Raw genomic sequence first — 25,716 nt, 5'->3', positions numbered from 1 at the left:
AGCTCCTATCGACCATTTCATCAGTTGTCACAACAATCACTTATGGATGGTTTGGTTGGAATCATTTGCCTCAAAAGTTAGCCACATTAAGTAATTCATCGTTTATTTAACTCTTACTGTTGAATGAAAAATGATGTATGAAACAAACATTAGTGGGGAATGTCAGGGAGCTGTAATGTCACATTTTGCATGAATGCCGCAGTCACCTATGAGTTCTGTGATTGACTAACACGCTTGATATGTTTTATTGATTCGTAAATACCGCCATCTAGTGGTATGTATGGGGCATGGTCTAACCAGATAGGCGCGTTGAAGGATCACTTTTGTTTCCGCCCAGACGTTAACTCGTGTAACACCTAGAAGCAAAGTCCATTTGTTATGGAAATAAACTTGAGATACGTCTAATATTTTACGCAGCTAAACAGTCATGTACAGTTGCCTTTCAAGGTAAGTACTGTGGTGCATGTAGTCCAAAGTAGGTAGCTATGTCATATTGCTGAGATTGTTACAAAGCTAGGTAACGACTGCTGCTAGCTACGTTCACAACAGCCAAAATACTGTGACGACCTTTGGCATACTTAGCTAGCTGATGCACATAGTGTAGCTGTGTGTTACTTTGTAACACTGAATGGTGCAAAATAGTTTGCTACACAGGACGTTGGTGGCATCTTAATTGGAGAGGAATAGCTCGTGGTAATGGCTGGAGAAGAATAGGTGGAATGGTTCCCATGTGTTTGCCATTCCATATGCTCCGTTCCTGCTGTTATTATGAGTCGTAATCCTCTCAGCAGCCTCCACTGGTCTTCTACGATGTTTAAAAATTAGCTACACTTGTCAACAAATTAGAAATAACTGGGCGTGTTGTCAATCAATTAGCTAGATTTCCCATTAAAACATTCTCTACATTGTCATTCATTCATTGCTTTTCAGGGGTTTGAGGACCAAAGGCAGACTATGTCCTGGTTATGCCTCCTCTCAGTCACCTCTATGGAACGTTGACCCGTGCACACACAGACGTCCAGAACGCTGTTTACACTCAAGGACATCAGCAGGTAACCTATGGCAACCTTTGGCACACATTTTCTCAGGCCGAGCTAAGCAGCTGCCAGTGGCAGCCTGCTTGATGGGCACCAGTGTGCACAGAAGACGATTGCCAAGTGCCTTTCCAGTTTTAGATGAAGCCCTTCAGCCAATTCACAATGACGTATTTGAGGCTAACCTACGAAACAGCCAGGCATGCCAAGAAAGGTAGGTCGAAACTCCATACACCTCAGCAATCTCAGTGTTTCAACTAGTTTTCCATTTCTGCTGTATAGTATTAGCCTTCTGACCATGGTTGCCCTTCCAGGTATATTGAATACATGAAGAAGGTGAAGAAGGGGGGTGGGGAGAATGCAGTAAAGAGACACACCCAGAGAAACAAGAAGATGTTGGTTACGGACCGTCTTCGCATGCTGTTTGATGACGGATACTACTTTGAGCTGTCTCCCTTTGCTGGAATGGGCCTACCCTATGGAGACATCCCCTCAGCAGGCTGTCTCACAGGTAGAGGGTTCTCTGCTCTGTCAGTGACGGATGCTCTTAATGCATGCTTATCACTCAGAAATGTGAAATATCCAACCTGAAATTTGGCAGCAAGGGAAATGTCTTGTTCCAGTGCATTGTAATAAAATATGTATAAGTAAGAATGAGTTCTACTCAGCCTTATTGCTTCATTATGCACTTCACTGTTGCAGGTATAGGTAAAATCAACGGGTTGTGGTGTGTGTTTATTGCCAATGATGCTACTGTGAGTGGTGGTACAGCCTATCCCATAACCGTCAAGAAGCAGCTCAGAGCCCAGGATGTAGCTATCCAGAACCGGCTTCCTTGTGTCTACTTGGTGGATAGTGGAGGTGCATTCCTTCCTCTTCAGGTATGAACTCAACTCATTGAGATTAATACAACTGATGAATGACTCAATACGTAATTGCTTAGTTTACTCCATCCACAGTCTGAGATTTTCCCTGATAAAAACCAAGGAGGACGTACTTTCTACAATGAAGCCATCATGTCTGCCATGAAGATCCCTCAGGTGAGACAGAAATGCTAAACATCCCATTGAAGACAATCCAAACGCAATATATTCTACCCGTGAATGTTGTATTTTACTCCCTCTAGGTAGCTGTGGTTTGTGGTTCATGTACAGCTGGCGGTGCATACATCCCCACTATGGCAGAAGAGACTGTGATGGTGCACCGGATCGGGACGATATTCCTGGGCGGACCGCCCTTGGTGAAAGCTGCCACAGGGGAAGAAGTCTCCCCAGAGAATCTGGGTGGGGCCACACTCCATGCAGAGTGAGTGAGTGAATGGAAAGCCTACAAACTCAAGTTCTCTGTGAGATTCACTATACTACTATATCTGCACTAATAGGTTCAAACTTCACCTCCCCCTCCCCCGCTGTTTCAGAGTGAGCGGCTGTGTGGACCACTTTGCCTCTGTGGAGAAGGAGGCCTATGAAACCACACGTAACATGATCTCTACCCTCAACTTTGAGCTGCCCGAGGAGGACGAGGCAGGGGTGGAGGAGCCTCTACATAGTGTGGAGGAGTTGATGGGTCTGGCCCCACAGGACTATGACCACAGCCTGGAGGTCAAGCTGGTCAGCTCAACACACACACTTAAACCAACAGTCACATCTCATGGGGATGTTTTAGAATTACAATTATTCTGTAACCTTTTTTTCTGGTCAGATCCTGAGTCGGCTGACTGATGGCAGTAAATTCCAGGAATTCAAGGCTCGATATGGAACAACCCTTGTGACTGGTTTTGCCAGAATTGGCGGGTAAGAGCTGTTGATTGACACACAGTCTTTAGTTTTGAAGTATTTACCCATCCTCCTCCACTGGTTTAGTAGATTGAGATGCCTTCTAGACTTTATCTTAGAGGTCAGACTTTTACATCTCCCTTCATTATGCATACATTTTAATGTATTTTATTGCTTCAGAAAGTAGCTGTATATTGGAACCTCTTAAAACCTCTATCTTCAGATAACATTAATTAACTGACACATTTTTGAAGCAGAATGTTTAACAAAAGAGCGTCAGGAGATTAACGGTTAACCCTGTTAATTTGCAAATTAGATTAGTGTGCTTCTTTGTTCCAACCAATGAAATCTTTCCCTACCCCAACAAGAGTCAGATTAAGATGGGCAATGTTTTTGAATGAGAATGGAGAACACAAGGGAAAACAAGTCACTTCAGCCAGCTTTCATCTGCTTTTACAAAGAACTTCTCTGAGAGCAACTCGTTTCCATGGCAGCGGAATGTTCTAGATGCAGGTTAGCGTTGTTCGTCATTAATCTTGTTCTGGAGGCAGCGCTGCAGACTGGTAACTAGCTGCCACAGTCATAAAATCTGATTTGAAACCTAACCCTAACCACACTGCTAACCCTAATGCCTAACTGAAACATTTACAGTATAGCCATGGCAATAAACGTCAACCTGCATTCTAGATCCCAGAGGGTATTGTAATTTTAATCAGGGTATGGTGCTCAAACAATTCATCAAGAAATGACTTGATGAAAACCCATAAATCTTGATGGAAAGTTTATTTCGTTTTGTATTCTTAAACTCCACTAAAAGTACTAAAATACAATTTGCACAACTGCTGTATGAAGGCAATACATTTTATTCAATTTAATGCCTAACTCGCAGTATATACTTTTTCTTCAGGCATCAGGTTGGCATTGTGGCGAGCAATGGGGCGCTGACGCACAACGCATCATTAAAAGGCAGCCACTTTGTCCAGCTGTGTGACCAGCGAGACATCCCCCTGATATTCCTACAGAACACCGTCCCGACGCCCGAGCGGACCCTCTCCCAAACCCAGGTAGGGCACTGCAGCCAACCCTGAGCACTCACCACACAATAAAACCACACTTTTCAAACAGGAAGACCAACTCTCCAAAGAGAAAGGACTCCATTACTCCGAATGTAAAACAAAGATTGGTGAGGAGGAGCACGGAGAAGCCTCTCAATATTATTTTGTAAACAGACACTCCTGTGGAACTCAGTCAGCCATGTTAAATAGAACTATGATTAAAATCAGGTCTCAAAATCAATACAGCCATGTCTTCAGAATGTTCTGTTCTTGGACGTGGAATTTCATGTCTGTGTGTTAACATGTTTCTGCTGGTGTTACTCATGGACCAATCTGTTAACTGTGTGTGTGTGTGTGTGTGTGTGTGTGTGTGTGTGTGTGTGTGTGTGTGTGTGTGGATGTATCCTCTCTACTCTAGGCAGAGACCAACACCAACAGACTGAAGGCTCAGGGTTCCATGATGTCAGCTGTGGCATGTGCCTCTGTTCCAAAAATCACCATCGTCATTGGGGGATGCCATGGCGCTGAAAGTTATGCTATGGTTTGTGCAATAGTGCCAGCAGTAGTCGCTGTATGAAAATTTCCCCGTTGCTTACACATCAATTCCCTTATACACTCAGTGGCCAGTTTTAGGTACACCACCCCGTTCCTACAGACTGAGTCACGTGGCTTGCTATATAAAGCTGGCAGACGGGCATCGAGTCATTCAGTTACAGTTCGATTGAACATTAGAATGGACAAAACGAGTGACTTAAGCGACTTTGAGTGTGGTATGATTGCTGGTGCCAGGCGTGCCGGTTCCTGTATCTGAAAAACGTCTGGCGTCCTGGGATTTACACAACGAATCCAGGTTCCCGTTACGTCATACTGATGGCAGAGTCAGGATTTGGCGTGAGTGGCATGAGTCTATGGCTCCATCCTGCCTGATGTCAACGGCACAGACTGGTGGTGTAATGGTGTGAGGAATGTCTTCCTGACACACGTTAGGTCCCTTCATACCACTTGAGCAACGTTTCAATTCCCAAACTATTCAGGAGGCAAAGGGGGTCTGACCCAGTACTAGATATGTGTACTGAAAATACTAACTAAACAGGTCTCTCTCTTTTCTGTGTTTTTCTTTATCTAGTGTGGCAGGTCATTTGACCCAAACTTCCTATTCCTTTGGCCCAATGCCAGAGTGTCCCTGGTGGCCCCTGGTCACTCTGCAGCTCTGGCACAAGAGGAGGAGGATGTTGAGAAGATCAATAAGAGGTAAGTCACCCATAGTACCAGTGGCAGTCGGTGCAGTTTAAGATGAGGGAAGACGCACATTTTTTTAAATGAGAATGGCCTTATATCTATTACAGCATATTGGATGACTGTCATTCATATTCCATTCACCCAGTTCAATGTAACGTCGATAGGTTTAGGCTAATACATGATACTTACATTTTCCCTATACCCATCATGAGGTTGCTACAAACTAACTTATGAATGAAAGTTTACAATGTAGGTGCACAGGTTGAGAGAAATTTTACAGACATTGACACATTCAGTACCGCCTTGCACACTATTGCTTGCATCTAGCTGATCTAGGGAGTAAGCATTAGTCCAACAGTTGTAAACAGGAGTTTCTAATAGACAGATTCAGGTATGTTTATCCCTGTTTCATTCTGTTTGCTTTCATTTAAGATTGTTGAAAAACAAATTGGTGGAATGAATGCACCCCTGATCACACACAGTTCTATTTCATTGCAGCCACATACATTCAGCATGATCCCTTTGATTGTTGTAGTATTCCTTATCGCATCTATGCACTCTCCTCTCACCTTTTCCCTTCGCTTGTGGACTTAAGTGCACAACACATCAGCTGTCTGTGACCAGGCTAAGAAACCTTTCCAAGCCAAACCGTCATATCATAACCGCTACACACAGCCTACATCCACCATATTATGTCATATTCAACATAGCTACTAGAACTAATGCGTTAGTAAACTCGCTACAATCATGCACTACAGTTTAGCAGTTGCATCGGCAGGCCCCGGTGGCAATAAATAAAAAAAACTTACCTTGACTTGGAAGAGTTCCAGTGTTGGATAACCAGCTATCTAACATAGCATCCCTCTGTTTGAGCAAGGTGTTTGAGTAGGCTGAACTAGCTAGCTGCATTTGCTAGCTAAATGAAAGTGGAAAAAAACATATTTTTGATTAAATTAATTTGTTCAAAACTGTTAAACTATTGTCTTTCTCTCCCTTTTGAGTCAACTACTCACTACATTTTATGCACTGCCATGCTTTAAATACTAGATTCATTCTCTGATCCTTTGATTTGGTGTACAAGAGCTCTGATAGGTTGGAAGACATCCTCTGGAAGTTGTCATAATTACTGTGTAAGTCTATGGAAGGAGTTGAGAACCACAAGCCTCCTAGGTTTTGTATGGAAGTCAATGTACCCAGAGGATGACAGTAACTAGCTGTCCTCCGACTACACCATGGTGCTACCCTACAGAGTTGTTGAAAAAAATGTATTTAACCTTTTATTTAACTAGGCAAGTCAGTTAAGAACAAATTCTTATTTACACCATATCAAACATCTCCAATCCAAAATCAAATCTAGAATCTGCTTTCTATTTCGCAAAAAAGCCTCCTTCACTCACACCGCCAAACTTACCCTAGTAAAACTGACGATCCTCGACTTCGTCATCTACAAAATAGCTTCCAATACTCTACTCAGCAAATTGGATGTAGTCTATCACAGTGCCATCAGTTTTGTTACCAAAGCGCCTTATACCACCCACAACCTGCATGCTCTACATATTTGTCGCCAGACCCACTGACTCCAGGTCATCTACAAGTCTATGCTAGGTAAAGCTCCGCCTTATCTCAGCTCACTGGTAACGATAACACTCACCCGTAGCACGCGCTCCAGCAGGTATATCTCACTGGTCATCCCCAAAGCCAACTCCTCCTTTGGCTGCCTTTCCTTCCAGTTCTCTGCTGCCAGTGTCTGGAACGAATTGCAAAAATCGCTGGAGACTTACATTTCCCTCACTAACTTTAAACATCAGCTAACCAATCGCTGCAGCTGTACTTAGCCCACCCAATCTACCTCATATTTACTTTGCTGCTCTTTTGCACACCAGTATCACTACTTACACACCATCATCTGCTCATCTATCACTCCAGTGTTAATCTGCTAAATTGTAATTACTTTGCTACTATGGCCTATTTATTGCCATACCTCCTCATGCCTTTTGCGCACTGTATATAGACGTTCTTTTTTTTCTTCTGTGTTGACTGTACGCTTGTTTATTCCATGTAACTCTGTTGTTTCTGTCGCATTGCTTTGCTTTATCTTGGCCAGGTCGCAGTTGTAAATGAGAACTTGTTCTCAACTAGCTTACCTGGTTAAATAAAGGTAAAATAAAAAAAAACAATGACGGCCAAACCCGGATGACTCTGGGCCAATTGTGCGCCGCCCTATGGGGCTCCCAATCACGGCCGGATGTGACAGAGGCTACTGCTATTGAGGCTACTGTAGAACGTAATTGCTAAACAGTGTGTTTCAATTAATTATTTGGTGACATGAATTTATTTAAAAACGATCACTTTTCAATTTTTCTGAAATTCACTGAGGATTGTTCTCCTTTCTCTGAGGAGCCTCCACTGCATAGTACGGTCTTTCATAGAGGAATATGACTGTTTGATTTGTTTGGTTGTAAATGTCTCAGTGGATGTTAACAGGAGTGTTTATCCTTCTAGGTTGGAGAAGGAGAGCTCTGCATTCTTCTCGTCTGGCAGACTTTGGGATGATGGAGTGATTCTTCCCCAGGACACGAGGAAGGTAAATAACATATGGCATTTAGCAGAAGCTTTTATACAAAGCAACTAAGACACACAGGACCAGGATTGATTTTAAATCTCTGTAGAATCACAACTGCCACTTAGTAAAGTCACAGTCCTGGCTTGTCCTCACTGACTGGAAGCACATTTTGCGGTTTATGATGGAAATGTGGAAAAGCCAAAACACTTACGTAATGGCATAGTTTAGTTGGCTCTGGCCATCACAAGTTGTTGTTCTTGAGAATCTCTTTGCCTTTTGAATATAAGTAGGGTTATTGAATGGTACTTGGTAGGTTAATTATTTTTTTTAAATACAGAAAGTCTTCTGTGAATCTTAATCAGTTTATACATGCCCATTACATTTTTCTTTCTCATTAGGTTCTGAGTGATTGTCTGAAAATCATCAAACAACAGGAATACCAACTCTCCAAAGAGAAAATAAGGACTCCATTACTCCGAATGTAAAACTTTTTTACAATTGTCTTTTAGGAAAAGGTCTGTTAAATCTGACAAAATGCCTTAACAATGAAGTGCTGATCACAGAAAAAAAACATTGGAGATTTGTAATAACATTCAATGCAATTTTGTTTATTTGTATAAAAGTAGCAGAATGTGTAAATACAACTTGAAACATGTACCATAGAAGGCAAAAAAATGGTCGTGTCTTAATTCTTACATAGTGCCTTCAGAATGTATTCATGCCCCTTGACTTATTTACACATTTTGTTACAGCCTGAATTCAAAATGTATTAAATACCCATCTACACACAATAACAAAAGGGAAAACATGTATTTAAAAGTGAAATACAGAAATCTTTCACACCCGAGTCAATACATGTTAGAATAACATTGGGCAACGATTACAGCCAAGTCTTTCTGGATACATCAAGAGTTTTGCTCTCCTAGAGTGTACAATATTTGCACATTTTAAATATTCAAGTTCTGTCAAGTTGGTTGTTAATCATTGCTAGACAGCCATTTTCTAGTCTTGCCAAATATTTAAGGCAAAACTGTAATTGGGTCACTCAAGAACATTCAATGTCGTCTTGGTAAGCAACTCCAGTGTTTATTTGGCCTTGTGTTTTAGGTTGTTGTCCTGCTGAAAGGTGAATTTGTCTCCATGTCTCTTGGAAAGCAGACAACCAGGTTTCTCTAAAAAAAAAACTCCCTAGTCCTTGCCGAGAAGCATACCCATAACATGATGCAGCCAGCGCCATGCTTGAAAATATGGAGTGTTACTGATGATAGATTTGCCCCAAACACACTTTTTATTCAGGACAAAGTTAATTTCTTTGCCGCAGTTTTACTTTGTTGCAAACAGGATCCATGTTTTGGATTAATTTTATTCTGCACAGGCTTCCTTTTCACTCATTTAGGTTAGTGTTGTGGAGTAACTACAATGTTGTTGATCCATCAGTTCTATTACAGCCATTAAACTCTTAAAGTTGCCATTGGCCTCATGGTGAAATCACCGAGCAGTTTCCTTCCTCTACGGCAACTGAGTTAGTATCTTTGTATGACTGGATGGTGTATCAATACAACCAAAGTGTAATTAATAACTTTACCATGCTCAAAAGGATATTCAATGTCTGCTTTTTTTGTTTTACCCATTACCAATAGGTGCCCTTGGAAAACCTCCCCGGTCTTTGGATTAATCTGTGTTTGAAATGAAAGTGCTCGACTGAGAGACCTTACAAATGTTACACTATTGCACACAGGATGAGTACATGCAACTTGTGACACATTTAGGCTTGCATTAAAGGGGTTAACATTTCGATACCCTATGTCAAAATTGAATTGTTATATGTAGGCCAGTGACACACAATTTAATCTATTTTAAATTCAAGCTGTAACAAAATGTGGGAAAAGTCAAGGGGTGTGAATACTTTCTAAAGGCATTGTACATGGTTCCATTAAAGCTAACGAGCACTAGGCCTTTAGGTCCGAGTTATGACAGATACAACACTTGACCAAAAGTATGTGGACACCTGCTTGTGGAACATCTCATTCCAAAATCATGGGCATTAATATGGAGTTGGTCACCACTTTGCTGCTATATCAGCCTCCAGTCTTCTGGGAAGGTATTCCATTAGATGTTGGGGACTTGCTTCCATTAAGCCACAAGAGCATTAGTATGGTCTGGCACTGATGTTGGGCAATAAGGCCTGGTTTGCGGTCGGCGTTCCAATTCATCCCAAATGTCTTTGATGGGATGGAGGTCAGGGCTCTTTGCAGGCCAGTCAAGTTCTTCCACACCGATCTTGACAAACCATTTCTGTATGGACCTCGCTTTGTGCACAGGGGTATTGTCATGCTGAAATGGGAAAGGGCCTTCCCCAAACTTGTCACAAAGTTGGAAGCACGGAATCATCTAGAATGTCATTTTATGCTGTAACGTTAAGATTTCCCTTCACTGTAACTAAGGGGAACTAGCCCAAACCATGAAAAATAGCCACAGACCATTATTCCTCCTCCACCAAACTTTACATTTGGCACTAAGCATTGGATTTGGGCAGGTAGAGTTCTCCTGGCATCCTCCAAAGCCAGATTTGTCCGTCGGACTGCCAGATGGTGAAGCGTGATTCATCACTCCAGAGAACGCAGTTCTTGTGCTGACGTTGCTTCCAGAGGCCGTTTGGAACTCGGGTGTTATTGTTGCAACAGATGATTTTTACACGCTACGTGCTTCAGTCGGTCCTGTTCTGTGAGCTTGTGTGGCCTACCACTTCACGGTTGAGCCGTTGTTGCTCCTAGACATTTCCACTTTACAATAACAGCACTTACAGTTCACCGGGGCAGCTCATAACAGGGCAGAAATTTGACTGACTTGTTGGAAAGGTGGCATCCTATGATGGTAGGATGCCCCATTGAAACTCACTGAGCTCTTCAGTAATGACATTCTACTGCCAATGTTTGTTTATGGAGATTGCATGGCAGTGTGCGCGATTTTATATACCTTTCAGCAACGGATGTGGCTGAAATAGCCGAATCCACTAATTTGAAGGGCTGTCCACATACTTTTGTACAGTGTATATCACAACATTGACTTTGAAACTAAGCCACGAACAGGCTACATCAGTGATATATATATATTTTTTTGTTTTTAAACAACAAAGGTTTTAGTATTATGATTGTCCCTTTCTCCTGTGGAGTGGTATTGTAGATGTGTTGAATGTAGTCCTAAGGCTTGTACATTCCATGGAAGGTGACAGGGATGATGACCTCCACCTCAGCCCGTGCGATCTCTGTCAGGTCTCTGGCATTGAGGATGAGGAGGTACCCTGGCCTCTGGTCTGCTCCAGGGTTCACCACGATGCTCAACAACACCCCTAGGAAGAGCGAATAGAGCAGTGTCACAACTACAAAAAGAGAATCCTCCCATCTCAACTCGTATCACACCTCAAGTTGTATAGTATTGGTATGTCGGCCTTTTACATCACACTAAGGTGGATCCTGCTTAGGTAAGTCATGCTACCTGATCAGTTAATGTTAAAGACCACAGATTGTGCCTCCTGTCTGTCATATTATAGAATCTCCTAAAATCCCCCTCTGTTTACCGTCATCTTCCTCCACAGAACCTGGGGTCTGCACAAAGATGGGCTCTGAGGGGTAAGAGTCTGGCTCCTGCCACACCCACGTATCCTTAGTCTTCACGTTCAGTTTGCAAATCTAGAGCATGACACAATCAAAAACTTACTCCCAGAATGACTGTACTAGAAGATTAGTCTAATCATCAGACTTGGCTAATGCATCACCAGCGTTCCTGTCTGCATGCTATACTCACTCTGTCAGGGATGAAGTGGTTCAGGCCCAGTCCATAGGCATAGCTGTAGTTCTTCCCAGAGAACTTACTGTAGTTGATCTGAGGGAACTCGAAAGCTGCAATGATAAAGGAATTCAAATGACTGATTCAATCGAATGAGGAAAATCTTATGACTGATATGACAGATGAACGGATATTTAGTGGCATTAGATGGTATAAGAATAGGGGAGCCCTCAAGGTTTAATGAAACAAGCTGCGTGTGTGTTACCTTGTCGTGGTCCAGAAAACAGAACCTCAGGCTCCAGCCAGATGGTTCCATCGCTGCGCATCACTGCAGTGGCTGTGGTGTACGGAAGGGAAATCAGATTCTTCCCCTGTTCCTCCTGCAAGTTCAAGTACAAACAGGAAAAACTTAACTGATTTAGTCCTCTATCCTGAGAGGCTAACATCAAAGCAGTGATAACTCCTTACTCCAGAAATGACAAGATTAAGGCCACAACACTTACCTTGTGGACGTCCATGGGCAGAACGTATCGCCGGACCTCTGGCTGAGGTGCCCTCATAGCAGCTTTCTTCACTTCCTCCCAGTTCTCCCGCAGGTTGGCCAGATATAGGTAGTTGTAGACAAACTCATGACTAAAATTGAACAAGAGAAAGAGGCACTGGATAAGTGTCTTGTACATATGTTCTTCTCAAGTCATTACAACATCCGGTCAGTATTCACCCTTTCCAAGTACACAGGTCAACAACGATGAAGCCATCGTCCTCATAGCTGTTGATGTGATGGAAGAGATTGAAGGCAGAAGTCCTGAATTTATGCTCTATGTATTCAGCTGGGTCCTTTGTAGCCAGATGGAACCATGTCTAGATGAAAAGGTATACTGTTAGCTAGTGATGAAGACAGAGGTTCTTTTAGTATCAATAATCAACATCGAAATGCTAACAGGCCTTGAATACAGTTTGATAATAGTGGTCTAGGTGTTCCTTTACTTACGCCCATGGTTTCGTTTGACTCAAAGCAATCCATGTAATTTGTGCCCCAGATGCTCCAAGCGGTCAAGAATTTTAGAAGGTTTATCTTCACTGGAGTCTCAACGAAGACGAAGTAGTTTTCCGTCATTCCAAAGCTGATGGAGGATGCAGAAAATGTATTTTAATACATTTAATGTGCAAGAATGTGAACTCCAGGGGGCCAGTTTTCCAAAAGTTATCAATCAAGTCAATGATTTGTCTGTTCTATTCCTTCTATTTCTATGTATTTAATCCTATAGGTGAAAACCAGACATAACTTTTGAAAACTGTATACTGACAATCAGCAATGTCACTAACCTGTGAACATAGGAAGGCTTGAATCTCTCACTGCTGGGGAGCTGCACAAGAACCTTGGACTTTGCAATGGGATCTGACTTGTCTGAAAACAAGAATCACAACCAGATGTCCCTAAATCATCAAATGGCTATCTCACTTCCAGAATATAGTATCAATGCTGTATACAGAACAAACCCTTCGGTGTGGGCGGAATTTTGACAATGTTGTAGGCCAGTGACATATTCTTCCCAAAACAGTTCCCAATGTTGTACACCGTTCCGTCACTTTCAATGTGTGGATGAGCTGTCACTCCATTGACCGAGAGGTAGTCACACAGGTCCACCTGGAGAAAGAGTTTGAGAGACTTTCTTTGTGACGAGAGTTCTTTTGTTCACTCAATCTGATGTCAGCCAGAGGGAGCAGCACATACCCTTTTCAGAGTCTCCAGTGTGTCTGGGTCGACTTTGGTGATGTAGTTGGTTTCTGTGCAGGCATAGAAATCCTCACCAACAGGGTACACGTTCACTAAGCAATTATCTGTCACCTCAATCCCTTTGAAGTAGGTGAAAAACCTACAAAAGACAAGAATGGACAATTTGAATGTTGCGTCTAATAACTAAGTCATGACCCATGAGTGTTTAACTTGATTAGCATAAAATGATAAATCACCTTGAGAAGATATTTTTGCAAGGATCTGGGTAGGCTGCTGTTCCAAACTCAGTGATGACCACTCTTTTCTCTGTCATGGCTCGCACATAGGCATCGGTTTTGACAAATCTTTAGAGAAACAGTAGTTAACAATAATTACAACCAATATCATTTAAACATGTAGCTTGGAACATACAGATTGGGAATCGATAGGCCCACTTTTGTTTCAGCTCTTTCCAAAGCTTTTGAGAGCAGCAGGTCACTGTGTTTTACTATTCAGTTTTAATGAGAAACAGTCCTCATTGAGGTTTCTCAAAACATTCCAGTCAAATTTATGGGCCGAGGGGAACATTTCACAGAACTGCACAACTACCATCAGCGTGTAGTGTAGAATTATTGTATGCCCTCATAAAATATATATTTTACTACCTCACGGTTGTAAAGTGTTACACATCACTGAAGTCAACATCAACACAGAGGGGCTTACTTCCGATAGTATGTCACGTGACCGTTCTTTAGGTCAAACTTGTGCATGAGGGCCTGGCCATCAAAGAGGTGGTAGAAAGGCTCAGCCCCCACCTCGAACAGGCCGGGTCCAAGACGCAACAGACTGCCACTCAGCCATTCTGGGATCACACCTGAACACAGCATGAAATGATCCATGTTACCCTGTTGTGCTCACTCCACTCTTAACCGTCATAAAACCCCAAACCTTCTCGCTTGTAAACCAAAGGGTAGTGGAGTCTCACAGACCTGTTCCTCACATACCTACAATCACAGCAGGAATAGGCTCATTCAACTCTTCACATGTCTCAAAGATTTTCTTGTAGCCACCAGCCGGATGCTCAATTCTGAAAACCAAACAAAGTTACTCCATCAAATAGAAACATCCATTCACATGAAATCCTAGGCTGCTGATCCAACTAATCTTTTCAGACCTAAGACACAATTACATACCTCATTATTATTGCCTAAATAAAAAAAAATGGTTCAAAACAAAAAAATACATCTGAGACCAGAAAAAAAACATGTTCAACTGCTTAACACTAGCACGCAGCAAAAAAGTCATGTGAGAAAAATGCTTTGATCTAAAAAGCTTTGCACAAGAACAGTTACTCAACTTACATACTCCTGTCAGTTATGAAAAGTGGCAAGTATGCAAAAAGGAGGTAGTTTACTCACCAACTTATATTCTTGTATGGGGAAAAAGTTGTGAAGCTAAGGAAAATGTATAAAAGGAGTTACTCACCGACTAACCATTTTCCTATTGAGAATAAACACAGCTTGTGTGCAGGAAATCAGTCTGAACTGTGGAGTGATCAGCAGCCTTTATAGACACTGTTAGATTCCCAGGCAGCGCCGGGAGTTTGAGAACCTCCCCCCAAACCAATCAGAGGTCTCTGAAACAAGAATCCCTTTGTACCCAGACCATTCACTTTTCCATGTACTTTTAACCCACCGCCCCAATACTCCTCCTTCAGGAATCTCTCAGCGTAATTAGGACCAGAACCACATTTGCTAACCTGAGCCCACCAAACATACCTAAATCAAGAGGGAAAAAAAACAGGAAAGTAATGTACTTTATTATGCAATATCTTTCTTGCTTGTATGAAATGTTTTGTACATGTCAGAGAAAGATGTTCCCACAGTATTTAGAACTAATTGGATGGATTCCAGATTAATTTAACTCAAGTTTTTTACAATAATCTGTGTAGGCACCCACATAGAGGGTGTTTGTTGTGCACATGTATGATTAACGGGGGTCTTCCTTTATCCCGATCTAGAGGGATGAAGGTCAGACTCGGAGGGACATGCAATTCATCATCTTCGGTTGCAATGCACTTAGAATTCTAACAGCAGAGCTCTGCCTCATTCACCAGGTGTAGTGCAAAGATACATGGAATTCTGTGTCAGAGTTAACACTGTCTCGCCCTTCTGGTGCCAGACAGTACAAGGACACAGAGGTAAACAAATATGATTAAATAAACCCCATCCTAGAACACTAATAAGGCATGTACATTTGCACAATTCGTAAAGGGGATTTTGCTTTACAGTTGAACACTTTATTTTCAAGAACGTTGCATAGTAAACAGATGTTTTGCGGGAAAATAACAATACAAGTCAAAGGGTAAACTGATATTTCATTGATGGCTCTTCTTTTGAGGTTAGGTATACAGCTATAAAGAGGTATTGAGAAAATGCATCTAAATGAGTCCAAAAGTCTCCCTTGTAGGTTTAATACTTCATAAATGGCAGTAAAAATACATATTTGTTAAGTATACATATTAACCATTGTATTGACTGGTCTAAACTACCGTTCATTTGAAAATGACAGAAAATAGTGCAAAACTTCTTTATCCCAAATGGCTGAACATAACTTGCCAGGAAAGAACATTTAAAAAAATCCCACACCAAAAATATACAATAAAGTAGTTTGAGCTCAACTTTGAGAGAATGTTAATGGAATAAAAATACAGAGAAGTGACGTGTCAAAACAAACACAGAAAAACATGAACAAAGTTAAATTATAAGCATTTCATACAACCCTATGAAAAAAAAAAATTAAGTAGACTAATACCATACTTAACAATAAAATGAATCCCTCGAAAACGCAAATGCTTGAAAATTTAAATTCCGTACTTCGATGTCAATTGGAGCGTATAAATCTGGATCAACTTCAAAATAAATCTATCAGAATCGACTCCCAAATAGTCATTTGCTTACAGGTTCCTCTTCAGGCTCACTTATTATACTCCCATACGAGGTCATCATCAATGCCGAATAAATTATTTGGTGCACTAAAGATACATACTGCAGTATTTAGAAATTACATACACAAAAACATGACTTAACATAAAACATGCATAATTCAACCCTAAAGACAAATGTTACATAGTTGCAGTCTAAATTGTGGTGGTCTCCACAGTAGTTTCCTCCCACCTTCCTACATTTAGCTGCCAGGTCTAGTTTCAAGCAACAACAAAAATCTTCCACACAAACAGTTGCATCCCAATTGTACCTTCAGTTTCTAATTCCAAAAGCTTTTGGTTTCTTCATACTTATCAGCATTGGAGGTTTGATCTTTGGTTTATCTTCAAAAAGCTGCGCCTCGCTCTCAGTCGTTGGAAATCGGTGAGCGTAAATGTCTGTATACTGCCTCTGAAACTGATGATACAAAAATGTATTAGCTTTAGATTAACACTTTGGGGGGGGGGGGGGGGTAAATTGTACACAAATGTGCAGTGAGATTACATTTGTACATTCTAGTCATTTAGCAGACGGTGTTGAGTGATTTACAATAGTGAGTGCATACATTTTCGTACTGTGTAGTGAGATAAGAGAATATGAAGAAACTGTTCACACAACATGCCGTCTAACATGTTACCTGCTTGAGCTTCTTCTTCTTGTCCTTCACAGACATGTTCTTGTCTTTGACCAGGCTCTCCAGCAGGTCAGCGATGGCAGCCTGGGACACACTCAGCTTCTGCTCCTCAAACTCCTCGGTACTGATCTGTCTGCAGAAGGAGTAGATGGGCATGGGGGCCCCCACACCACCACTACATGGGTAGGTTATCTAGAGGAGGAGAGGATAGTCACAACACGCCGCGGTCTACTTTCTTTAAAGGTAAACTCAGCGATATGACGTAGATGCACAAAGTAAATAGAATAGTGGGTCAATTTCCACAACTAAGAGCACTGAAGCGCGAGGCTAAATTTCTCTGCTGTTTTGGTCCCGTAGCTACCACATTGAAAACAACGTGAAGGGAACCCCTTGCACATGCGCAGATACTGTATGTGACCGGGAAGTCTTGCATCTTGCTCATCACAATAGCTAGTGTTGCTCGTGGCAACGTCATTTTGTTGCGTCTACCTTTAAAAATCAATGAAAATTATATTTCATTACAACTCACGTAACCAACTACGGTATGTAATAGATACCTTATAAGAGTGACAGTATTATACCTGTACTTTTCTGAGGTATGCCAGGTGGTCTCGGACTGCGTTCTGCAGATAGACTGGCACCTGGAGAATCTCCTGGTGGTGATCCATGAGGAAGGAGACCAGTCTGGTGGCCAGAAGCTCATCCAGGTCCACCTCTTCCTCACAGCCCAGCACACAGCGAGAGAACGTATGCACCATCTGGAAACACAATGGGATTGAATAATGAAGTTATGAGGATATGTTCAAATCATCACACAGAATTGTAAAACCTGCGTTTCTCTCAGCCCTCACCAATGTGCGTGTTCCTATGGCGTCATGGAGCCGAGGCATGTCCACATTCTGACTCATCCGGGAGATCATTCTCATCAGCAGCTGGAGCTTCCTCCGGCTGGCAGGGGGCAGCAACAGGGTGCAGAGCTGCAGAGCCTCAATGGCCACCCGCTCCAACTGAGGCTGGAGGAGACCTTCACACATATACACAATCACACTACTGTACACTGGAATGGCATGTATTCAACCCTTGATATGCATCAGATCAAAACGATGCATGCATACACACACACACACACACACACACCACTAGGACTTGAGGCTAATGAAATGCATTGAAGCGGATTAAGCATCTGTGTGATTTCACCTGGAAGATTAAATCCATGTTATTTCTCAATGCTAAAAAGCCCTTGCTTCTCTAAAGCAAGAACTGCATTAACTATGTGTACAAGTTATTAAATGTAACGTCATCATTAAATGTAATTGTATAGGCATAATACTTTAAACAGGGCAGTTTGAAGTTCTGGAAAGTATCCAGATGATTACAATTGAAATGCTTGCAGTGATAACCTTCTCTTAAAGGACAATTAGAGTCTCACTCCATATTAGTGCAAGCCCAATGAGCAATGTTAGGCCAGGTGTTAAGACATGCAAAAGCACAAACACAAGCATGCAGATGTAGGCTTACTTTGCTCGGAACTCAGACGGCGTGCATAAGTGAACACAGAGGGCAGAGCAAGGGTTGGCCTGGACAGGTCCAGAGAGCTCTGACAGCGCCTGCTAACAGAAGGCCCAGCTCTGAGGTCTCGCAGGTCCATGCTGCTGGCCCTCAGGTTGAGCAGACTGGGACCCCTCAGGCCAACAGTGGAGGAGGAGTCTGGCTTCACGGTGATCTCTGCTACAGGGGCGTTAATACTGAAACAGCTGGCAGACATCCCTCTGTGCTCAGCTATATCCAAACAGGTACCAATGCTCCTAGGGCGCTTGGGCTTCTGACTGACTGAGAGGTTGTCCATTGGTAGTGAGATGCTGCTTCTGGCACCCTCGCTTTTGGAGCTGTGAGTGCTACCCTCTACAGTCATCACACCTGAACTGGTGTTGCAACTGGGAGTTGCCATGGTGACAAAGACTTGGGGTTCAGAGTAAGGGTAGCTGTCTAAAACAGACAGAGAGTCAGTTTTATTCTGAGGTGGGGTGCTGTACTTGCTGCCACTGTTACTTTTGCAGGACACCAGACTCCCTGTAGACTGGAACAACTTGTGTTGGGAGCATGAGTCAGACTCAGCTGATTCATCCAGGATTCTCTCCAGGGAGCAACTACTGGGTCTTCTGAGCCTAACTGATGAGGCCCCACTGCTCTCTGACCGTACAAGACTCGGAGAGCTGCCTCCCAGGACGTCCCCATAACTGGCCCTTCGGCCTGTCAGACCCATCTGGGGCACCCTCCCAGCACAGCCCGTCTTCAGAGCTGCAAACGTGGACTGGGCCTTTGAGCTGAACACCTCTCTCATTGGTGAGTCGCCCTCTTCAAAAGCCTCTTTCCGAATTAAGCTCAACAGCAGACATTCCGTTGATTTGAACAGGTTAACAGCACCGTTCATGTGAGGGTTTTTTGCAGACTGGGGGTAGCTGGGCTCCTCTTGGTTTTTTCGCTTTCCTCTTTGAGTTTTAGGAGCCACAATGTAGCCACATAAAACTAGCAAGAGACCAGACAAAAACAAAAACAACACTTGTGAAGCCGGCAGGACATAAACAAGGGAGTTGGCACATTGTGGGGAAAGGGAATAGCTAATTGGACACACATGAGTTAGTTATAACAAATGTCACAGCCACAGAGCAGTCGAGTCACATCCTCTGTTAGGAGGGAAATAACACAAACCAGTTGCAGTTTCATGCTGCTTGTATTGGATCTGGTCAATCTTACTGTTCAGTTGCAGAGTGGATACAAGACAAACTAAATCTTATCCAATAGAGCTCGTATAAAAAAATGGAAAATTCATATAGAATGATGAATACTAGTCCAGTAAACTTTAGAGCATTTGCCTGAATTTAATAACCACACCTGAGATTTGTCCTCTACTTTAACTTACAAATGACTGCACATGTTGATAGCTTAGTTGCAAAAGATTGAAAAATTACATTATAGGTTAATTCAATCCAGGTTTTAGTAACACTTTAGGTTAGAGAGGAACAGGGAAACCCATAAAATTAAGTTTCTCAAACCATTTCACCTCTAACACTGCATTCAATTTTAAAGCTTGCAAAATGCATACATACCCAAGACGTTGACAAACAACTCATAGTACTCAAATGTAAGAAGTGGCTGAGGGAGGCTGTAGAAGTAGTCAGAGACTGTTTTAAACACATCCCTCTCAAACCCAGGATAGGATGGCTGGTTGGAATCATACTTCGGCCCTAGAACGGGTTCAGTGACATTTTTTAGATGTTGGTCTGAAAACATAGCTCTCATATTGAGAGCCTAGTCTTGTTTTGTGTGAGGTGAAATCTATTTCTCAATACAATATGCCACCAAAACAGTTGAGTAAGATCTTACTTACAGTTTGCAAGACATTTCATTGCAGACAAGACCCAGTGTGGGAGGTCATCTGTGGAGAAAAGGCTAATAAATGACCATGCATCTTACATTTTGCGTACATTGTGTACACACATTGCAGATATAAATCAGAGAAAGAATAGGCTATACCAGTCTTGTCCTCAAGTGTAACAACCCCATGCTTGTTCACATTGGTCATGTTGTACACAATGTTTTGAGAATTGATGTGTCTTGGATCCAAAACATCCTCAAGCGCAGTCAATCCCAATGTTTTCTGAAGGCTGAAAGAATAAAGAGGCAATGGAATAAGGATCTACTCATTAAAATGCTACCTGTCCCAGACCTGGAACCCTGACCTATTCACCGGACGTGCTACCTGTCCCAGACCTGCTGTTTTCAACTCCAGAGACAGCAGGAGCGGTAGAGATACTCTCAAAGATCGGCTATGAAAAAGCCAACTGACACTTACTCTTGTGTTACTGACTTGTTGCACCCTCGACAACTACTGTGATTATTATTATTTGACCATGCTGGTCATTTATGAACATTTGAACATCTAGGCCATGTGCTGTTATAATCTCCACCCGGCACAGCCAGAAGAGGACTGGCCACCCCTCATAGCCTGGTTCCTCTCTAGGTTTCTTCCTAGGTTTTGGCCTTTCTAGGGAGTTTTTCCTAGCCACCGTGCTTCTACACCTGCATTGCTTGCTGTTTGGGGTTTTAGGCTGGGTTTCTGTACAGCACTTTGAGATATCAGCTGATGTAAGAAGGGCTATATAAATACATTTGACTTGATTTAAAATGTTTAAGAAGGATTTAAAATAAATGAAGAGTGAATCTTACTGTGTGAGAGTGATGCCTCTCCAAACATCCTGAATATCTTCCTCTGTTAGTGCTCTGGCCTGGACCACTTCAATCACAGGCTCAGTCTCCATATCTTGTTTTGATGGATCCACATTTTCCTGTGAGAAACAATTTCTCAGTCAATTATGTGGGCAAATCATACCGGGGGCACAATAGAGGAACATTTTCTCAAATATCAACAATACTTACTGTAGTCTCCTTGTTAGGTTTCTTGGAAGTCCTACATTTGAAGAAGCCTTCCTTTTCTTTCATTGAGAAACTCTTCCTTACTGATGCAGGCCCTGACACAGGTGGGCGATGGGGAATTGGTTTCAAAGGAGATGTTGAAGCAAACCTAGGACAGCAAAGGTGAAATAATACAATTATTTCAATGAAACACCCAAAAAGATTACTTAGGCCAGAGATGGTAGAGAGAGCGAGACATCCCACTCCCTCATTCTTTCGGGGTGGGATCGCACTGGTCTGCTTTTTGCCCCCACCCCGCGGAGGGGGTGCCCCAGAGATTGTAGAGAAAAGAGACATCTCCCTGGCTCAATTTATGGTGGGCAGGGACAATACACACACGCCATGGCTTAACGTGACCAGACCCCCGAGTAAGCCGTAGGGTACTCCCATGTTAAATTGCCTACTTTACGCATAAGCCGACAATGTCTATTCTTTTTCTGTATCATTCTATAAAAATTCTGGAAATTCTTGGTTGGTCATCTAACATACTTCCATGCCGTCTTAATCAACAAACTACATCATTCCTAAAAACACTTTCATTCTAGACGTAAAAATGTTAGCATGAACAGAGACTGTTGCATGGAATGTATGTCACGATTATCAGCCAAAGAGCCAATTCCAACAGACTTTCTTCAATTAGCTAGCTAGCCCTGCTTTTAAGATGCTGAAAAGCTGTTGTGTACCATTTTGTTTGAATGGAGAAAAGACCATCTAATTAAAGTTTTTAATCAACTGCCCAAGGACCAGGTTAGACAAACCTTATGGTTTCAGGCTATTGATGATGGAAAGCTGTGGGCTCCGGTTACTCGGTACATTTGTGTGTTCAAGCACTTAATCACCGGTAAATCGCTTTGCATAAAGCTTGCTAGTTAGCTTGTAGTATGGACTAGTGAGCTGTATCTGTCCAAATAACAGCTGTAATATTCTTCTGTATTTTAATATTTATGCGAGCCTGGAGATTCCACCAGTGTAAACATGGCCATATAGGATACTTTTGTTAGGGCCATTTGGTAAGGTTGTATGCCCAGCTGGACTCTGGCAAGTTGAAAGGACATATAGTCAAGCCAACAAGAAGCAACTCTTTCAAATAACTACACTGTTCAAGGGTAGGCAAAAAGTGGAAGTAGTTACACGACTAGCGAATTAGATCGAGACTAACTTATCTCGCTAGCCAGATAGCTAACCAACCGGCGAATAAGCTAGGGGTTAACAAACAGACATAAGTATAATGTGACATCTTTTCTGTAAGTGTTAGCAGGTCGGGTAACAAATTAGAGTTGCAGAATAAGTATCATGCAAATCATTTGTTGTGACAGCCAAGTATGTTAATAACGACAAGGCTGAAAACATTGAAGAAAAAAAAAAGTGTTAATTTGCTTAGGATGATGCCAAAGTTAGGCTAATTACATGGGAGTAACCTACGCAGGGGCGTGGTCACCTTAAGCCACGCCTTGCCGTGTATCTATAAGTAGACCAAATCCAGCTGTCCCCCCCTCGAGTGAGAATGTGAAAGATTATGGAGGAACTGTGAGCTCATGCGGGAAAGTATGTTCACACGAGAGAGGGAACACCCACTTATATGCTGGCTATGGTCTAAAAAAAATCAGTGGTAAAACAGCCTGATTGAACTATTTATCCACCATCTAGGATTTACGCTACCTGTAGAGATGGCTGTTGTCTTCCAAATCTTCTGAACCCCATCTGCCCTTCACATCCTCGATCACATGATTTTTGAGGAACTTCTTCAGCAGCTGGATAGTCTGTTGTCTGGTGACATCTGGTCCAAAGTTACTATTGTTCCTGAGCAGTTCGTGTAGCCAGTCGACAGCGGCTATGGCAGTAAAACAGTTCCCATACACTCTGAAGTGTTGTCGATGTTTCCGCAGAGGCATCCCTGCTCGGAATAGCTTTGTGACTTCATTCCACTGCAAATTAAAATTGTTTTAGCTAGCTATATACACACACACACAGTACTTTCAAAAGATGAGCTAGTTATCTGTAACATTACATATTGTTAAAAGGTGCAATCTGCAGGTGCTACATACATTTTTGGACTTGTGTGAATTAATTATGTACCCATTGATTCTTGAAGAATATAACAGATACCTCATGAGCTTTGTTTAACTGTCAAACCCCATCAGAACCCAAAATATAAGCTTGTTTTATTGTAGTTGATTAACCAGGCTGTAATACATAAATTTGTGCAAAATCGTGTAAACGTTCCTTACAAGCCAGAATGTTGAATAAAATTACATTTGCACTTACTCTACCGGATGTCTGTGAGGTTTGTCCAATTTTGTATTCAGATTTCAATATATAAAAAAAAAAGTGTGTGGATTGTTCTCCACCCTCCCGATTCAGAATATACCATTTTTATTGTCATGGCATGCTTGGTTCAATAGCTACTGACGAGCAAAAACCGTCTTCCCTGTGGCTCAGTTGGTAGAGCATGGTATGTGTGCAACGCCAGGGTTGTGGGTTCGATTCCCACGGGGGGCCAGTACAATTATTATTTTTTTTTTTTTAAATGCATGAAATGAAATGTATGCATTCACTACTGTAAGTCGCTCTGAATAAGAGCGTCTGCTAAATGACTAAAATGTAAATAAATAGCCTATGTGAAACTGACTTTACCTTGGTGCCAAACCAAACCATATACATACCACCTCTAAAAAGTATATTTTGTCTCAAATTTCGAGCCACTGAAGTACAAACCCCACAAACAACCTGAAAAGTATGTTAAAATTTAATTGAATTCAACATTCTTACTTGTAATGAACATTTACACGATTTTGCACACAAATGTTTTCAGAATGTATATACACACCAATGAACTGTATCACAGCCGGACTAGTTTTACTCCAGTGTTTGTAAACATAATCACTAACACTTCATAGCACTATAAATGTAACACTATATAGCCTAAAAACATGGTTAAACGATCAGTTTGATATAATGGATAGTCAGTCAGTCTTTGCAGCCATTGCTCTCCAACTCTAGGCTGTGAACGTTTAGAAACGTCAAATAATCATCGCTTGAGATATTGGATTTCGAAACATATGGCCCTTATCTTTCAGCAGAAAGAAATAATCATTCAAATAAAACAGATGCACTTACTGTAGCAGTTTTGCACACATCCATACAGCTATGGGTGACTCCATCCAACAAAACTACCGTTCTGCTATATTTCCAGAATTACGCTTACACACAGGTGGTCGCCTCGTCTTCCACAAGTGCTGCAACATTTACATATGTCCATGTGGGAACAACTTTTATTTTCATGATTTATCGCTGAAATGAAAGTTACGGTCCTTGCTTCCAAAACCATACCGCGTGATAATGTTCTGATTGTTAAGAGCCCCAGCGCTCAAATATCCCCCATACAGAAGGACACCTTCATCCAATGACTCTTAACGTTATGTGTAATGGAACTGAGAGTGGTGATCAAGGGCTACCATAGTTCGTCTATTAATTTGAGAGTGGTTACAATTCTCCAGCACCATCCCTCATCTTTCTACTGAAACAGGGGCGGGGAGTGTTTCAACTGCTAATCGCTGATGTAATATCATCCTGACTTCAAATGAGAATAGGAAAACGATCAGGGATTTGTCACTAACTAGCTAATCCTCAGTAACATATTGCTGGCCTGAAATCTGTAGGGCTGTCCGATTCTGGAAAAAACAACACCGATAACAGACAGCTTTACATTGTGAGTGATCTGCACAGTTCTAGCCAGCTTGCAGCATAGCTAACGTTAGCCAGTCAGTCATCCAGCCAACTAACTAACTAACCAAAGTTGCAACATACTAACGTTAACTAACTAGCCAGCCTATTTGCCCAAATTGCAGCATAGGTAACTAGGTTGCCCAATTGACAGCATAACTAGTTAGCTCGTTTGCCCAAGTTGCAGCATAGCTAGCATCGTAACACTAGTTAACGGTTTAACGTTAGCTAGCTAACGTAACAAGAAAAAGTGTACAAGAAAAGCTTACCAGTTTTGTCGCCCTGTAAGGCCCAGGAGTGACAATATGAGAACTCATCATATTGACGCTAGAATCAACGTGCAAACAACCCAAATGTTTGTTGGTTATCGGTGCCACATTGTCGACGCAGAGACCAGTGGCATTCCACACTGTTTAAAATTACGAGATTTCTTCTGGAGGCAGCTGATTGGACAACATCTTTGTCATGTGACTATTCATAAGGCTGGTGGACAAACGACACAAAAGAGTACTGTGAGATCAAAACAAATAGGCGAGACCTTTGGCGAGACGCATGAATGATTACGCAAACACAGGCAACAATGTATGTAATTTTTATCAGAGATTGTCAAAATGATATCATGTAGCAGTGAATTCTGAGAAACATTGAATGTAGACTGCCACCTGGTGCATGCAGTATGACCCCACAACAAACAGAGCAGTACAGTAGCCTACAAAACAAAAATTCGTTAATA

The 25,716-nt window shown here is 42.0% G+C and overlaps 3 protein-coding genes and 1 long non-coding RNA gene across 6 annotated transcripts; 2 read left to right on the top strand and 2 right to left on the bottom strand.

The window, feature by feature from the left end:
• Window positions 1-319: 319 nt before the first annotated feature.
• Window positions 320-8,341, top strand: si:ch211-198n5.11 (methylcrotonoyl-coenzyme A carboxylase 2). Of its 2 annotated transcripts, none has more exons than XM_029707217.1 (13): window positions 320-447; window positions 931-1,248; window positions 1,349-1,545; window positions 1,737-1,915; window positions 1,994-2,074; window positions 2,161-2,339; window positions 2,452-2,635; window positions 2,736-2,827; window positions 3,717-3,873; window positions 4,283-4,405; window positions 4,991-5,115; window positions 7,606-7,687; window positions 8,065-8,341. In XM_029707217.1, exons 1-13 carry the CDS (start codon window positions 428-430, stop codon window positions 8,149-8,151), a joined length of 1,824 nt encoding a protein of 607 aa, XP_029563077.1. In that variant the 5' UTR covers window positions 320-427; the 3' UTR covers window positions 8,152-8,341. The 2 variants fall into 2 exon arrangements, with proteins under 2 accessions (XP_029563077.1, XP_029563076.1); XM_029707216.1 differs by having other exon boundaries at window positions 321-447; window positions 2,452-2,644.
• Window positions 8,342-10,778: 2,437 nt separating this feature from the next.
• LOC115158369 (retinal Mueller cells isomerohydrolase) lies at window positions 10,779-14,832 on the bottom strand. The gene is made up of 14 exons (XM_029707215.1): window positions 14,655-14,832; window positions 14,174-14,256; window positions 13,893-14,043; window positions 13,427-13,534; window positions 13,188-13,329; window positions 12,953-13,100; window positions 12,779-12,860; window positions 12,444-12,576; window positions 12,174-12,313; window positions 11,956-12,085; window positions 11,718-11,832; window positions 11,471-11,565; window positions 11,244-11,355; window positions 10,779-11,015 (listed from the first exon to the last, which is right to left on the bottom strand). Exons 1-14 carry the CDS (start codon window positions 14,663-14,665, stop codon window positions 10,867-10,869), a joined length of 1,599 nt encoding a protein of 532 aa, XP_029563075.1. The 5' UTR covers window positions 14,666-14,832; the 3' UTR covers window positions 10,779-10,866.
• Window positions 11,000-11,378, top strand: LOC115158370 (uncharacterized). Its single transcript, XR_003868663.1, has 2 exons — window positions 11,000-11,147; window positions 11,262-11,378. It is a non-coding gene; the product is annotated as an uncharacterized LOC115158370 (long non-coding RNA).
• Window positions 14,833-15,439: 607 nt separating the features above from the next.
• Window positions 15,440-25,412, bottom strand: depdc1a (DEP domain containing 1a). 2 transcript variants are annotated; one of them, XM_029707213.1, is made up of 12 exons: window positions 25,253-25,412; window positions 22,920-23,185; window positions 21,225-21,369; window positions 21,015-21,133; window positions 20,322-20,452; window positions 20,176-20,223; window positions 19,895-20,032; window positions 18,306-19,313; window positions 17,639-17,811; window positions 17,369-17,545; window positions 16,791-16,979; window positions 15,440-16,570 (listed from the first exon to the last, which is right to left on the bottom strand). In XM_029707213.1, exons 1-12 carry the CDS (start codon window positions 25,301-25,303, stop codon window positions 16,427-16,429), a joined length of 2,589 nt encoding a protein of 862 aa, XP_029563073.1. In that variant the 5' UTR covers window positions 25,304-25,412; the 3' UTR covers window positions 15,440-16,426. The 2 variants fall into 2 exon arrangements, with proteins under 2 accessions (XP_029563073.1, XP_029563074.1); XM_029707214.1 differs by lacking the exon at window positions 18,306-19,313 and having other exon boundaries at window positions 25,253-25,411.
• Window positions 25,413-25,716: the final 304 nt, after the last annotated feature.

The sequence above is a fragment of the Salmo trutta genome, chromosome 22 (assembly GCF_901001165.1).
Source record: "Salmo trutta chromosome 22, fSalTru1.1, whole genome shotgun sequence".
Lineage (NCBI taxonomy): Eukaryota > Metazoa > Chordata > Actinopteri > Salmoniformes > Salmonidae > Salmo > Salmo trutta.
The sequence above is the reverse complement of the archived record's forward strand: the minus strand, read 5'-3'. Positions and strand labels throughout refer to the sequence as shown.